Genomic DNA, 15936 nt, shown 5'->3' with positions numbered 1-15936 from the left:
GATGCAGGTGTTAAATGAACCAACATAGTCTGTTCCCATGATCAGTCCACCCAAGAAACAGCAGTGGATGATATCAGGAGGAGACTTTTTCCTTTGTGAAGCAGAGGTGCCCGTTTGCTGACCTGGCCTGGCCTACTCTCAAGAGGTTTGTTGCCGGCTAGATATGTTGCCAAGAAACTACTGAGTCTTCTGTAGTCCACTGTTCTCCACAGCTGTTATTTCATGTGGGCACCAAAAATACTCAGGGGTGGTCCAAGGCATATCTTGGAGGACTATGGGGTCCTTGGAGCAGCTCTAAGAGACTCTGGACAGATGGTCTTCTTTGATTCTGCTGGTCAAATGAAAAGGCTTTGACATGATCAGTTCAGCCCTGTTGAATTGATCAGTTTTTTGTGTTTTACCTACAGATTTGGCTGGTCAGCTGGAAAACACCCAAAAAGCAGCCCAAAGGAATTCCAGCCATTTTGTCCAATAGAACAGTTTCACTAGGAGCCCTGCTTAAGTGCCTCTATGCAAATGCAGAGAGCTTGGAAAAGAAAGAGGAGCTGAAAGTTTTAGTTGAGTCTCAGGGCTGTGATATCCTTCCACCATGTCTCTTTGAGGCCTGTGATAATTCATGTGCCTGGAGAATTTGGTGCTCTTGAGGAGAGACTACAGGGAAGGAGATGAAGTGGGGTAGCCGTGTGTGTTAGGGAGTACTGTGGCTGCATAGAGTTGGGTAATGGTACTGAAAGGGTTGATTCTTTCAGGGGTAAAGGCCAGTAACGGTGATAATATGGTGAGAGTCTGTTATAGACCTCCCAACCAGGATGAAGGCAGGAAATATTCTACAAGCAAGTACAGGAAATCTCATGCTGGTTAGAATTGTTCTCGTGGGGCATTTTTACTTCCCAGATGTCTGTTTAAAATCCAGTTGAGATTCCTGGAGTGTGTGGATGACTGCCTGACACAGGTGGTGAGGATGCCCAATAGGGAGAATGCCTCACTTAATGTGTGTGTGTGTGTGTGTGTGTGTGTGTGTGTGTGTGTGTGTGTGTGTGCAAACAGGGAAGGGTGATGTGGGTGATGTGATGGTTGGGGGCTAGCTTGGACACAACAATGATGAAATCCCTGATTTTGATCCTTGGTGAAGTCAGTAAGGTGATTAACAGTATTGATACCTTGGATTTTTAGAAGGCAGAGTAGGATGACACCTGAAAGTACAGAAGCAGTCTGACCCAATGTGCTGAAAGTCAAGCAAGGAGGGGAGATGAATCTGGCTGAGCAGAGAGCTGCTTCTGCAACTCAGGAAGAAAAAAAAAAAAAAAAGAGCTCTGGAAGAAGATGCAGACATCTCAGGAGGACTGTAGATGTTGTTAAGCTGTGCAGGAAGAAAATTAGAATGGCCAAAACCCACATGGAACTCAATTTGATTATTGGAGTGAAAGATGATGAGATGATAATGCTTTTATAAATACATCAAGAGTAAAAAGAAGATTAAAGTGAATCTCCAGCCTTTATTGGATCTGAGAGAAAGTGTTGTGATGAAAGATGAGGATAAGGCTTGAATTACTTAATGCCTTTTTTGCTTCAGTCTCTGTTAGTAAGGTCAGTTGTTCTCAGGCTACCCAACCCCTTCTGTTGGAAGACTGATGAAGTCCCTATAGCCAACTGAGAAACTGCATGTGCCTTCCTACAAGGTTTGAATGTTCCTAAGACAATGAGGCTGGATAGAATTCATTTTGGCACTCTGATGGAACTGGCCATAGTGCTCACCTTGCCATTTTCCATAATTTATCAGCAGTCATGATAAACTGGTAAGGTTCCAGTTATATGGAAGTTAGCAAACGTGACTTCAATCTGCAAGAAGTGAGGGAAGGAGGATCTGGGGAATTACAGACCTGTCAGTCTGGTTTAAGTGTTAGGAGAAGTTACAGGGCAGATTAACCTAAGTATAATCACATGGGACGTATAGGACAGTCAAGTGATCAGAAGCAGCTAGCCTGTGTTTATGAGGGGCAGGTTCTGTCTGAGTAGTCTGGTCTCCTTCTACAACAAGATGACCCACCAAGTATGTGAGGTAGAGGCTGTGGATACTGTTTACCTGAATTTTAGTCAAGAATTCTAGTTGGTGCCAAACTGACAGCACTTCCCAGCAAAGCAGCCCAGCCCAGCCCCAGCCCAGGTGTGCACCCATCGAGGTGTTCAGGATGAGCCACATTTCTAGCTTAGCTGGCCTGTCTGTGAGGTGTGGTTTGGACATGACTGGGATACAGTTTTATAATGGTATTTGGTAGGTCAGGATGATGATTAGACTTGCCTTAATGGTCTTTTCCAACCAAGAGGATTCTATGAACTATATGTTATACTAAGTATGCTACACCGTATAACTTCTTGTATTATCGAATCTTTGTTATAAATTCACAAACATTTGTTTTATAAATATGAGTGAAGCTCCAAAAAAGTTTCTGACATTTGGTACAACAAACTGCCTAAATCAGCAATTGAATTTTGTCTGTAGAGATCTTCACAATTTCAGATCAAAGTAAGATAGGCTTTTTGTCTTTCAGGGATAGAAGAAAAGGGTGGAGGGATACCTGTTGTAAAATGCTTGACGTTTGAAGTTTCATATATCATACCTTTTACTGCTTAGATCTTAGTAGTAATAATGAAATGTGAATCTTGAGTCTGTGTTTTTCTTGAGTCTGTTGCTACGTGTAGTCTTTTGTTTTTCCTGAAAACTTTAGTTTGTATGAAGAAAGAGAAGTGTTAGTCCGTGCAGAAAAATGTGACCCATGCTCCTTTTTACTTCATAGATTAATGGTTTCAATATAAGAAATGCTTGCATCAGTGACCTTATGCAGCGTGAGAAGTTACCGCTTACAGCAAAACATTTCAGTAGGGTGATTGCCTAATTGGCAGTATCCAACTGAGATAGAATAAGGGCAGAACGTAATGTACAGATGAATACCTAACAACAGTTTGTCCCCAGAGTGTGGAAAATACTAATCTAAAGTGGAATCTGTAGTTTGTCTAGAAATAATGGATAATCATGATGAAAGGGAAGGTACAAGTTGTTTTAATTCAGGACAGAAAAATTGGAAATAACTGTTTTTTGCAGATTATAGGATAATGTAGTTGATTGTGTAGTTTAACTACGATTCTTAGTTTTATTTTCAGCTTTATATACTGAATTACTGCTTTCACATAAGATTTAGTAACTCTTAATACTTTTATTAATATATTACTCACGTAGTTCTGCTACGGAATGGTACAGAATATATTTAAAAATGTTAGATATTTTGAAGAGCATACAAGAAATATGTGCTTAGTAGCAGTTATTTCTGGCTAGAGTGGGTTTTAGGGTAGAGTTAATAGACCTTCTTTACACTCTAAATTGGATTTCAGTATTTTAGTATTCAAGACTTATCCATAAAAGTGCTTTTCAGAATAAAAAAGGACTTTACTATGCATGCTGTTTATAGACTACAAATTCTTATTTAATTCTGCTTGCAGAGGAACTATTCAAAGTGTTTGTTCTCCTTACAGCATCTCAGTATTCAGCTAGATTACTTTTTTTAGCAATTGGAAATTAGATCAGGGCAAGTGGTTTGTAATAAACTTTAGAAATAAGGTGTCTTCTAACATGTTGACTGCGTGCACTGTCATGTTTTGAAATATTTTAATACTGTCTTTTAAAAGTCATTGCAGTAATACTGAAATTATTGACTGTGCTGTAAGGGTACCTTGGCCAGTTAGTTGTAAAGTTTATGGGAAATTTATTGGGCTGTTTTAGCATTAAAAAGGAACTCAAATTCATTAATAAAAGTTCTTTTTTCCTGTTCCTTTGCACTGGGCCACCTTTTTGGTGTTTACGTTTTTTTTAGAAATGGTAGCAATAGATCTTAGAAAAAACAATGAATTTTTAATTGTGGAAGATAAGGAAAAAAAATCACTTTAAGGTTAAAAACTGAGCAGGTGTAATTCAGTTTGTCAAAATAGCTACTTCATCTAAAGGGAATATGTTGTGACCACTCTGTGTTTGGAGTGAAGCCATTCTCTCAGTTAAATTACTGTTTGCAACTCTGATGTAGGAGCCCTAGTTTTATAAAGATAAATGGTCTGCTAATGGCACTTCAGATTTATTTACGTGCTCAAATCTGTTAGAATGCTTTCAGCAGGTTCAACACTAAGGATGTCTTTTATTTCTAGCAAGACCTCATGACTTCTTTGATGCACAAACACTGGATGCTATAAGACATCGAGCCATCTGCTTTAACCTCTCAGCGCATATAGAAAGCTTAGGAAAAGGCCACAGTGTTGTATTTCACAGTACTGTAAGTATTACTTTGTTCACTGTTTGTTACCTGCATCTCTGAAAAATGTAGTGCTGTATTCCTCTTTGTAATATGGCTTTTAATCGGTAACCATTGATTGCTTTTGAATAGTTGTTTATTCACTTCTGTTAGTAAATAAGTTTTTTAAAAATACTAGTAGTAGTTGGTTTTTTGTTTCAAATTGAAAAGCTTGCAATGTTTCCCCATCTGATACACTTGGGGAAATATCTGGCAGGCAGTATGTGTTACAGAAAGCATTGTAAATAAGAATGAATTCTGGTGACACTTTCTCAAGTTACAGTTTGCAGTATTTATTGCAAGGAAGACTTTGAGGATAATTGTATAACTGATAGATGTCATTCATGTGAAATTCATTTTTTTTTTTTTTAGTTGAAAAGATGGAATACCCAATAAATGCATTGTTCATTTCTTTTTTTAAATAATAATAATAATAAAAACCTTCCCAATGAAATACCATTGAATTGCTAGGAGGCAAGTACCAGGTGGGGAAGTAACCTTGAGTCCTGTTTCTGTATCCTGCTGTGGATGGATTGACATCAGTATTTGTTTAGAAAAATTGAAAATAGAGAAAGAAGTACTGAATTTGAATACAGGGATGAGAATTTCAAAAGGCATAATGCCTCATGTTTTGTTACTGAATTGAGAGATGGAATGCATAAGAGGGTAGAGACACTTCTTTAAGAATAAAAGAATTAAGGAACAGCACAAAATGAAGAACTTTGTAAATTGCCAGACTAGTGCAAGATTAACTGCAGTCCAGGGAAGGAGTGCTGACTGCTCTCTTTTCAACTATGACTTAATTTGAACCAACAATTAAACTATTGAACTGTCATTCTTTTTTCATAAACAAAAGATGATTTTATATGCATGGAACTTAGCATTTCCTTCTCTTGTACAAAACTGATGATAATTACAAATCTGTATCCTGTTAGACGTTCTTCCCAAAATGTTAGTCCTGAACTTTATCTGCATTGAGCACACCAGCTGTGGAGGGAGATTTATAGGTGCCTTATTCTGCTGCTGCTGAATTTAAACCTTATTTTAGTTTTCCTGGCCAAGACTGAATGTAAAACTTTGTGAGAAAAGCAGGTTGTCTTGCAGTTCACAGCTTGCTTTAATCTGCAGCGTTATCCAGATAGACTGTTAAGTTGTGGACGCTCACTTCTAGCTGTTGCAGTAATTCATAAGGAGGTGGAATAAAAGAGAGGAATGTGCTCTTTAACTGATCTGAATTAACTTGGAGGAAGTACTGCAAAGCTTTTCAGTTCATCTGTGCTTGTACCACTCAAGATGATGGGGGGTTGATTAGGTGTGAAAACTTGATATTATTTAAACCTCAGCTGTAGGAGTTGTTTCAGCGGCAGGACTGTTCTAAGATTCCAGCTGCACACTGCACGCCCTGTTAACATGCACAGCTGTGCAGAGTTGCACCGGACATCAGCTTTACTGATGAGATTGTTTAATATAAGGAAGATAATCTTGTTGTAGGTATACATTATTATACTGAGCTAATGGTCACCTCAGGTGCAAGTAAGGATGGAAGTGGAAAAGTGGGATGTGGTTTCCGTGGTCCACCTTCAGATGAAAAACATGTATAGTTAACAGGGACATGAATTTCAAAAGTGAAAAATTTGATCATAAGACTTCTGGAATCTGAGGAATTTATAGGTTTATTTCTTGATTCATTATAAGAACATCAGCATAGAGTAGTGTTTTACAGGATAGTTACCTTACTGAAAAAAATAATAACACGAAGCTTTTCTATGCAGTCACTGTATCTCTTCATGAAACCTTTAAATCTTCTTCATAGACGTGTAAAATTGTAAAACAACCATCAAAGCCTTTTGTGGAAGTCTGCCTTTGACTTCATTATGTTCTTATTTCTCTGATTAGTTTTCCTTATTGCAGTCAAATTCTTGGTATGTTGATTCTTTGCACTATCAAGTGGAAAAAGTCAATCAATTTCTCTTCAACTTAAAGAGCAGGTATTAGATTTTTTTTAAGAACGTACCTGGCCTATTACCCTCTGTCTTTATTGTTGATAGGGTTAGTTCTCTAAGGTAACTGAGTACTAAACTGTTCTTTATATTTCTAACTTTTTTTGGAGATTTTAGTTCAGCAATGGCATACGCTGATTTTGTTTACACGTGTTTTGAAGTTGTAAGCCTCTTAAACACAATAGCTGAATAAACATGCAGGAGAGACATTTGTTTCTTTTTCCAGAAGAGGTCAGTAGAACTCCATTTCTGATCTGAGACAACTTGAAAGGTTTCCTTTACAGAAATAAATACAAAGAAATGTTTCCTGTTCCAGGGACTGTGTGTGAAATGTAGATAATTAGTAAGATTTTCTTTTGTTCAAATGAAGCTGTATTGTACATGCGTTCACTTGTTGAACTATACTTTTTAGTGTGAAATGTAAGTTATTACATAAGTGTACACATTTCCTAAGTGACTTTTAGTCTTCAGAACAACTTTAAGTCTTTAAATCTTTCCGTTTTGCTTGTAATATGCAGATTTGGCCTTAATGCTGTGGATATTTTACTCAAAATAGTGATTCTTTTCTTTTTTTAGTCTATGTTCGTTGTCTGTATCGTGACTGTATTTCTGACTCAAGCCTGCCTGGGAAGTGGTAGAATGTTTGTTGTGCTAATTGTGGTAAAAGTAGTGGATACATTTTAAGTCTTTTTAAAACACATCTTTAAACTTGAGAATTTCAAAATACATTTGGGAAGAACCAAGGCATGGATATATGCAGATTGCTGTTGTCTCCTAACAGAAAGCTGACTTAGTACTTGAATGTTAAACAAAACCAGATGTGTACCCTTTAAGGGATGAAGATCTTCGATCCCATACAAAAACATGTGAATTGCTGAGCTTTTGAGGATTTCCAGAGGACAAGATAAGACAGTGATGTGAAAAACAGTCTGCAAAACTTGCATTGGTTCCAAGTGTATCTGAGTGAAAGCGTCCCAAGCTATGACTGTCATAGGCCTTTAAATGTATGATTAGCTCTTTTGCTATACAGTTTGTATTCCCTACTGTTGAAAGTTACTTTCTCCTCTTAAGCTTCCTTGTGTGCGTAGAGAAGCTGTTTCAATATTGATTGCTTGAAGATCTTATTAGGCTTCTGGAGTAAGAGTGCTGCTTGCGATTGTATAATTCAGACTGTATTGAATTACCCAAAATTTTGTGACTCGAGTCTGTTTTATACTATTATTTTTTTGGTCCTTTTTGTTTTATTGGAAGCACAGGGGGAGGGAGGGAGGAAGGTTTTTCAGACATCTTTTTTTTTTTTTTTTTTTTAACTTCATGATTGCAATGAAGAAGAATCTCAAGTTTTGTACTGTGTATTTCTGAAAATGAATCACAGAATCACAGAATGGCCAGGGTTGGAAGGGACCTCAAGGATCATGAATCTCCAACCCCCTGCCACATGCAGGGCCACCAACCTCCACGTTAAATGCTAGACCAGGCTGCCCAGGGCCCCATCCAACCTGGCCTTGAACACCTCCAGGGACAGGGCATACACAACTTCTCTGGGCAGCCTGTTCCAGTACCTCACCACTCTCTGGGTAAAGAATTTCCCCCTGATGTCTGACCTAAATCTCCCCTCCTTCAACTTAAAACCACTTCCCCTTGTCCTACACATATCAAACCTTTCAAAGAGTTGATTTCTCTCCCCTCTGTAGGCTCCCTTTAGTTATTGAAAGGCTGCAATGAGGTCACCCCGCAGCCTTTTCTCCAGGAGGAACTGGACCTTTGGTTGTTGGGGAGTGTAGATGAATGCTGCTTCAAAGGGTCACACAGGTTCTCTTTGAGGCTCTGGAAGCACTATGTGTTACAAGGTAAATCCCAGGAAAAGCAACGATTTCAGCTTTAACTTAGGTGCAGTATATACTTGGGACCTTGTATATTCTGGTTGATTTTCTAGGTCTTGTTCTTTCTGCTTTAGATAGGATGAAGAACAGCTTGTAGAGATTTTCTTCCCTTTAACTGGTTATAGCTAGTTTACTATGTCCAAACAATATTTTGAAATGCCACCTCTAAACTTTTTAATATGGTATTCATTATGCTTGCATTACATGAGAAAACCATCTGCATCTCCTTAAAACATGAGGGTAACTTGAGAATAAGCTTGACTGCACAGGAAAATGTACATTTTTTAAATAGAAAAGTTGGTGAACTTCATTTGTCCTGTAAAGTGAGCGCTGACATTATCTTTATTTGGTTCCAGACTCGTGTACTTCAGTCTGCAGCAGAAAATGAATCCAGGGACTGGGCAAAGACTAAAACTTAAAGTTGGAAAGGATAGGGGAAACACTTTCTAAATCGTTATTAAAAAAAAGTCAGTTTTCATCTCTGCTCCAAACTTAGAAAAAAGACGTATCCTGTTATGGATGTGGCTTGAGACCTGTGAGCAAAAGTGGTACCAGTATTTCAAGTGGCTAAATTAAGAAACTTACAATATTTTTGGTGTAAGAGTTGATTAAATTTTGTCTAATGGGCAAAAAAAGCAGGAAAAAAATATTTTTTGACACTTATTTAACATATCCTGTTGTGACAGACATACAAAATGCTTTGAGGTAGGAATTTGAAGCTCAGATAGTTGCAGCTCTGATGGTGTGGGCAGGGACAACTTCAAATAGATCAGGTTGCCCGAAGACCCATCATCCAGCCTGGTCTTGAACACCTTCCTGGATGGGGGCAGCCACAGTATGTTCCAGTGCCTCACCACTGTAATTGAAATCCAGTCTATCATTGTTTTAAATAATGTTACCCTTTGTCTTAGCGCTACAAACCCCAGTAAAGAATATCTCTCCATCTTTCTTGTGGGCCTGCTTTATGTATCAGAAGGCTGCAGAAAGGTCCCTTTGGAGCCTTCTCTATATTAAACAGTCCCAGCTCTCCTGGCCTCTCTTCATAGCAGAGATGTTTCAGCCCTCCTATAATTTTTGTGGCACATGTGACATCTTCTGGCAATTCTTACAGGCTGCATTTCTTCAGTTTATCTGTAATTCAAATTACATGGCATCAAAAGCAGAATTTGTCATCAAGCTTTCCAACCACTCTTCAAGATTAATCGCTAATATCTTAATTGACAAATCTTAAAGTTAGGCCTAATTATAATGGGAATCTTCTTTTGGAAGGACTGACACATCCTTCTTTAGCCTTACTAAGCTACTACAGTATATTAAGTTTAACATACCATGATATTCGGTTATGGAGAGTTACTTTGGTAGTTGCAGTTTATAGACATAAGTACTTTGTGTTCCATATGCTATGTTTTCAAATAGCCTTTTTCATTTGCCATCCACTGCGTTTCTGTGTTTGAAAATTTCTCTAATGAATTCTTAGAAGTTTACCGTATCTACAGTGGCTGTGTGTAGAAACTCTGAAAGATTAGATAAGCACTGTTTTGCTCAGAGGTGCAAAAAGTGGGGGAAACTGGTGTTTGAAGCAAATCTCACATTTTGTAACGTATTGTGAGATGCAGAGCAAAGGAAAAGATGAGGGTAAGTCAGTTGAAGAGGAAGCAAGTGGCTTTCCTTTGTCTTCCTGGATACTGCCTTTTTGAATGCCTTTGTTGATGAATATATTTCATTTCTGTACAAATATTACTTTTTTAATACTTTGTGCATTTTTACCTTTATATCTTCACTAGAGGTGGTAGTCTAGCTTCAGTGTCCTGCACCTAGAAAAGTTACTCTGTGAGAGCATTTTTTGTGCTGTTGTATGTGGACTAGTATAAGAAATGAGAGCACCTTTCTTGCAGTTTCTCATCTGGAACCTTACCAGGGGCCAATGTATGTCCTGTGGATTGCCAGCAGGTCTTAGTACTTGCCATTTGTGTAACAGTCATAGCAACATGCCAATGTCCCTGTTATGTATGCATTAAACAATCTCAGTAATACTGTAAATTCTTCTAAGGGGCATTTGCTTTATTCAGTACTTAGTTATTCATTCCTTTTGATATCTTAAAGGTTACCTAGGAAGTTACGTATATAATGTTTCCAGATTATGTCATACCAGAATTAAACTAGAAGCTGCATTAGCTTCTCATAGACATAGCTTTTCTATAGACATCTTGTGAAAAAATGTGGATGTGTTTGTAAGGGATGTTGGTGAAACTCATCTAAGAATGCATGCACTTTAAATCTTTTGGAATGGCTACTTAAAAATTGGAATCTTTTTTAAAGGAAGACTGTATGTGATTCTTTTTCTTATATTATGAAAATATTAAAGGAAAATAAGTGCAAACATTTAATCTTGACAAGAGTGGCTTGAATAGTGATGTGCATGTTCTACTTAGAATTAATACAGCTTTGGAGGATTAAAGGTTTGCGTTTTCTGAATGTCCAGTTGAAAATAAAGAACAATTTATTTGAGCAATAAATTTACAAATTTGATTTTAATAATTATTCAACTCTTACCAGGTAATAGCTAAAAGAAAAGAAGATTCTGGAAAAATAAAACTCTTGCTTCATTGGACACCAGAGGACATGTGAGTATAATCCCAGTAATATGATAGGATGTAAGTGGGAGTTTACAGTAGATTCTGGTACTAGTTTGGGTAAACTTTAAGCTGCACTTTTTTAATGCATTTTGTCATCATATATTATAAATAAAGAGGTCTTCTAATAATTGAGTAATTTTGCCAGCCATATACACAAGAAAAAAAGAATTGTACCAGTGTTTCGTTTTTTTATTTTTTATTTTTAACACTGTTTTACCACGATCTTCAAATATTTCTAGGCACCAGTAAATATATACCCATCAGTGCAATGGTAGAACAAAAATCTTTGCATAGAGGACACAGTTTAACAGCAAAATAACCATAGTTGGTCCTTGAAAGTGTATCTGATATTGTGACTGCTTCTTTGGGCTTTCCCAATGAAGTTTAGAACACTATTCCAACATTTGATTACTTTTTCTCTTGTTGTTCCGAAGTTCTGTCCTTTTCCAAATGAGTATGTAATGCAGTACACAAGTAATGCCCTCAGGTAGGCTTGGGACATACAAAGTAGTAAATATTTCTTTGAAATAGCTGAGATAATATCTTTCTTTTGACAAAGGAATGAATTTATGTAAATATTATAATCTTTATTATATGGAAGAGTAGGCTAAATGATTGCTTTCCACTATTCTCTAGGAGACCAGTAGGCAAAGCAGTTTTAGTAGAGTCAGAGAGTAGCTCTTGCAAGTTTTTCATGATCCACATTTTTATACAGTTTTTAAGGAAAAAAAAATATGTATTTAAAAGTAAATATAGTTATATGGACTCAGGAAGGAAAAATCTATTATGTCTGCTTAAGCTCACATTAAGTCAAATACCTGCATAATTAGGTAGGATGCACAGGTTTAGAAGTTCATTCTTAAAAGTAATGTTGGAAGATATCTGTGCGTTGATAAAACTTAATAAGGGAACTCAATAACTTAAACATTCAGTTGAATAGTCATAGTTTTTTGCAATTACTATATAGAACAAAAGAATCTTTTTAAATATAGAGCTGCCTTTTAAGTGATTGAGTTTGAAGGTAATGAAAAGCCTTAGTGTAGTAATCTCTACTTTCTCCCTTGAAGTGATATAAATTACTCAGTTTTGTAGTGTCCCAGGTCAGTCGTGCAGTAGTGTGAACTTGGCACTGTCAGTCAATAGTAGCTTTCACGTATAGAGGACTAGGATTGCTGATAAATTACCTAGACAAAGTTTAATAACTTTAAAATATCTGTAGCTTTTCCTGCTCTTTGCAGCACTTGTGGATCCCAAATTTCAATTAAACCTGGAAAAGAATAATTAAAATATTGTAGTATAAAAGTGTAGTTCTTTGCTGCCTTCTAGGACACCTTGTTATACTGTACGCAACAGTGTTTTGAAATTACTATCACTGAAGTATTACAGATAGGAAGACAAAATATTACATATTAAGAAGAAAAGGTATTAAAAACATAACACTAAGAGCACGAGAAGTAAATAAATTGGGACTTTTGTTTCCTAGTGTTGTGACAAAAGCTTTTTTTTTTTTTTTTTTTTAACTCATGAAAATATATTCAAATGTTAGGTTTTCTGCACTGGAGAAGACAGGTTATTCATTAGTGTACATCCCTGATGGTTGTAGGGCTGGTTGGCAAGTTCAAAGTAATTACGTATTTCATATTTCTTACATTTTGGTTGGGTTAGGTAGAGAGTGTGCTTCCTCTGCTGAGTGATACAGTTGTGAATTATTTGGTAGATTTAATTTCATCCTGATTATTACAGTTAAGAACAGAAAAGGCAAGATATTGTGTGTTGTCATCCATTTGTCTTACACAGGGCATGTACGCACTTCAGAAAAGCTGAATGCACTCATAACCATTATTTTCCATTGTACTGAGCTGTTAATCAGCCTTTCAGATGGAGCCAATAATATTAATTCAACCTTTTCTTCTGTGAGTCGTTTGGAGAAACTATTAAATTGCTCCAGATTTTCTGTACATCAAGCATTTTTGCAGGAAAACTAAATTACAGTCTTTAGCGAATTTCCTATAAAGGAGTGAAATAACACTGAATTTTTTGGCGCAGGAATTTATTCTGAGGTTTTTTTCTTGTCTTTCTTCATATCTCCAGTGGTATTTACTGTGAGAAGTTTTACACGCAGTTCATATCATTTTGCTTCTTCAGCATACAGTTTCTAATTAAATTGTTTTCAAAATGCTTCTGTTCGAAATACTTGATATCTTCTATTTAAAAAGCTCCATCTGTGATATTTTCGTCATTCATGAGCTGTTTTGAACCTGGGTAGAGAGATTGCTGTTGATTTTCTTCCAACTTCACCTGAAAAGTGAAAATAGTATCTTTGGAAAAATTCCTTTTTCTTCTCAGATAGTTTCTTCTCAGTTCTCTTACCAAAAAATTGAATTTGAATTTCAGCTAACTTCTATTGCTGGAAAAAATAAACTGTTTTGAGTGTTTTGTTTCTCCATTTGAAACTTCCTTCAGAATATTAGTTCATAATTCCAAACTTTTTTTTGCCTAACCTGAAATGAATTTTTTGCTCTTGAATCACTTAAAAAGCAAAGCAACAACAGCAAAGAAAAAGCCCCACTATTTTATGTGGGCTGAAAATAATCCTAGTTTATTTTATTATTTTTATTTTTTCCAGTTGTGAAAGCAGTATGGATTATGTAGCCTTAGTCAGTGCTAACTGTTGGAAAGAGTTGGGAGGTAGGTTTTCAGTAAGGCACTTACAGCATTTGTAAGTCCAGTTTCTCTCTTAACAACCTGACAAGATCAGCAGGGCCTTAAAAACTCAATTCGCTTTCAGTAGAAGATGCAGTAATGCAATAAGCCACTCAGAAGCAAATAGTTTGGTTTCAAATAGTTAAAAGCAAAATGTCGATCAGCGTAGGCTTTCTCTCTAGCTCTTCCAGCAGTTTTCGCTGCAAGAAGTACTGAGACGGTGCTTCCTGTTAATGTGCAAGGTTTTATTCCGTCTCGCATTATGAGCTGTTATGTAGCCAAAATACGTTATGGTGATTGCCTGAATGTCCTCAGAAGGTACTTGAACTTCAGCTGAGTTGGGGCATTTGGACACTTAGAGCAAAATGGTGTGCCTGCGGTAAATTTTATACCTAGTGAAATAGTTTTTAAAGATTTGTTTAGTTCCTGCTATCCATAAAATAGAGAACGGAGTGCTGTTGTTACTGTATGTTTGGTTTAGTATTCTTCTGGATTAATCTAAATTCTGTTTAGTATCTTTTTCATGCTGAGAACTTGAAAGACTTTGGAGTATAATGTGTAAAGATTGGCTGTCTTTTCTTCGCTCCGGTGAAGGTGATTTTTAACCAGTGAAATTGGAGATTGCATATAGAAACTTCATATGTACTAGTTTACCACATAATTTTATGGTAAGAAAAACAGTTGATCTTTTTTGAATATTTTTTTTATTTTATTTATTTATTCATAGTCTGCCTGATGTGTGGGTAAATGAAAGTGAGCGACATCAGTTAAAAACTAAAGTAGTTCATTTATCAAAACTACCAAAAGATACTGCCTTGCTTCTGGACCCAAACATATACAGGTAATGTCTTAATTTTGAAATTTTCATTACTTACGTGTAATCTTAAGCCTCACTTAACTTTTTGACGTTGGGGAATCAGAATTGCTAATGCATTATACACCAGAACAGGGAGCCTTGATCCTGTCAGCGTCCAGTAGTTAAGTTCTGAGGTCTTAAGTTGTTTCAGAATTACTAAAGTTCTTGAACTGAACTCTAGTTACTGAGAAACGGGGAATGTGTGTATTTACCAAGTGTATTTTACTTTTTTGTGCTTGGTGTACAGAAATTCTAGTAAAGGAGGTACATACAGTGGAATCCTGAAAGATCACTTCTGTTAAGATCACATGCTGGTTTGTATACCAATTTTTTTAAAGTCCAAATTTATCTTTACATAATTTATATTCAGCTGTAATACATGCAGTATTACCTTGAAATCTTACTTGTATACAAGTACTGTTTTTTTTTAAATACAAGATTCTTTAAAGGGGGACAGAGGGGAACAGTACATGTCACTTGTCTTTAAGCTGCATTCACATTTATGTTTGTAGGATTTGATTGGCTTTTAACCCATCTTGTTTCTAATAATTTCTTGATTTTTTTTTTCCCCCCCTCTGTATTAATGTGCTCACATAATTGTCAGTACCCACAGTTGTATGTGTGTACAGTTTTTAAAGGTAATCTGAAATGCTTAATTGTCTCTTAAGTTTTTGAAGGTCTAATGTTATGTTTTTATAGGTTTATTTTAAAAATGCATGTATATGGTGGGGACAGAGGAGGGTATTGGGGGGAAGAAAACAATTGTTTTCCCACAACCAGAGTTTCTTTAACTTCCAATGGTCAAGTGTCTGAAAGAGTTCCTGTACTGCTAATTTGAGGTCTTGGTGTGCAATAAGCCTTTCAGTTCACCTTTACTATCAGTGTATTTCACTAATCGAATTAATGAAAGCTTGGTTTACAATATGAAAATAAATCCTCATACTACATGTGCTATCTTTTTAAATGTAAGTATTTTAAATACTTACATTAGCATATGAATTGTTGGTGTTAATGATGTTAATGATAAAATGTTATGAGGAAATGGGATTATGTATTTTAAAGCCACTTAAAGTGGTGACTGTTTTATAACCTAACTTAGGTGTTAATTGTCTTTATATTAATTAACTTTGCGGAACTCGATGTATTACTAGTTTGATTTGAAAAGAAAGAATAATATTGGAAAATGATCTGTAGGGTGAAGTCCATTGGAAAAAAAAAAAAAAAAAGACAACCCTTTCTCCCTCTTCCAAATAGAATTGAAGTCCCTATACATTATCAATTACCAGATTATTATCAATATAGATCAGTATGTGATTTAAAAAAAGCTTTGGGACCAATTAGGAGACAAAAGAATTAAAATCAAAGACCAAAATATCGCATGTGGAAAAGGTGGTCAGAGGAATTCAATCACAGCTATTAATGTCATGATAAAATGTCGATGCTAATAGAAACTTTGAAATCATCTGAAATGTATGCTAATTTGAGATCATATAAAATGGCTCTCAATCAAAGTAAATGATTGTT

The 15936-nt window shown here is 36.2% G+C and overlaps 1 protein-coding gene across 2 annotated transcripts in view; it reads left to right on the top strand.

Moving 5' to 3' along the window:
• AEBP2 (AE binding protein 2) overlaps positions 1 to 15936 on the top strand; it is a 55342-nt gene that overhangs the window by 33385 nt on the left and 6021 nt on the right. Inside the window, exons 5-8 of one of the 2 annotated variants that reach the window (XM_052667919.1) lie at positions 4192 to 4316; positions 10774 to 10841; positions 14284 to 14397; positions 14660 to 14726. In XM_052667919.1, coding sequence (XP_052523879.1) covers positions 4192 to 4316; positions 10774 to 10841; positions 14284 to 14397; positions 14660 to 14714 — 362 coding nt within the window. In that variant the 3' untranslated portion in view covers positions 14715 to 14726. The remainder of the gene's footprint in view (positions 1 to 4191; positions 4317 to 10773; positions 10842 to 14283; positions 14398 to 14659; positions 14727 to 15936) is intronic. The other variant, XM_052667920.1, reaches the window with a different exon arrangement.

This window comes from Tympanuchus pallidicinctus, unplaced genomic scaffold (genome assembly GCF_026119805.1).
Source record: "Tympanuchus pallidicinctus isolate F22 unplaced genomic scaffold, pur_lepc_1.0 scaffold8, whole genome shotgun sequence".
NCBI classification, from domain to species: Eukaryota; Metazoa; Chordata; class Aves; order Galliformes; family Phasianidae; genus Tympanuchus; species Tympanuchus pallidicinctus.
This window is presented reverse-complemented; position numbering and strand designations above follow the sequence as displayed.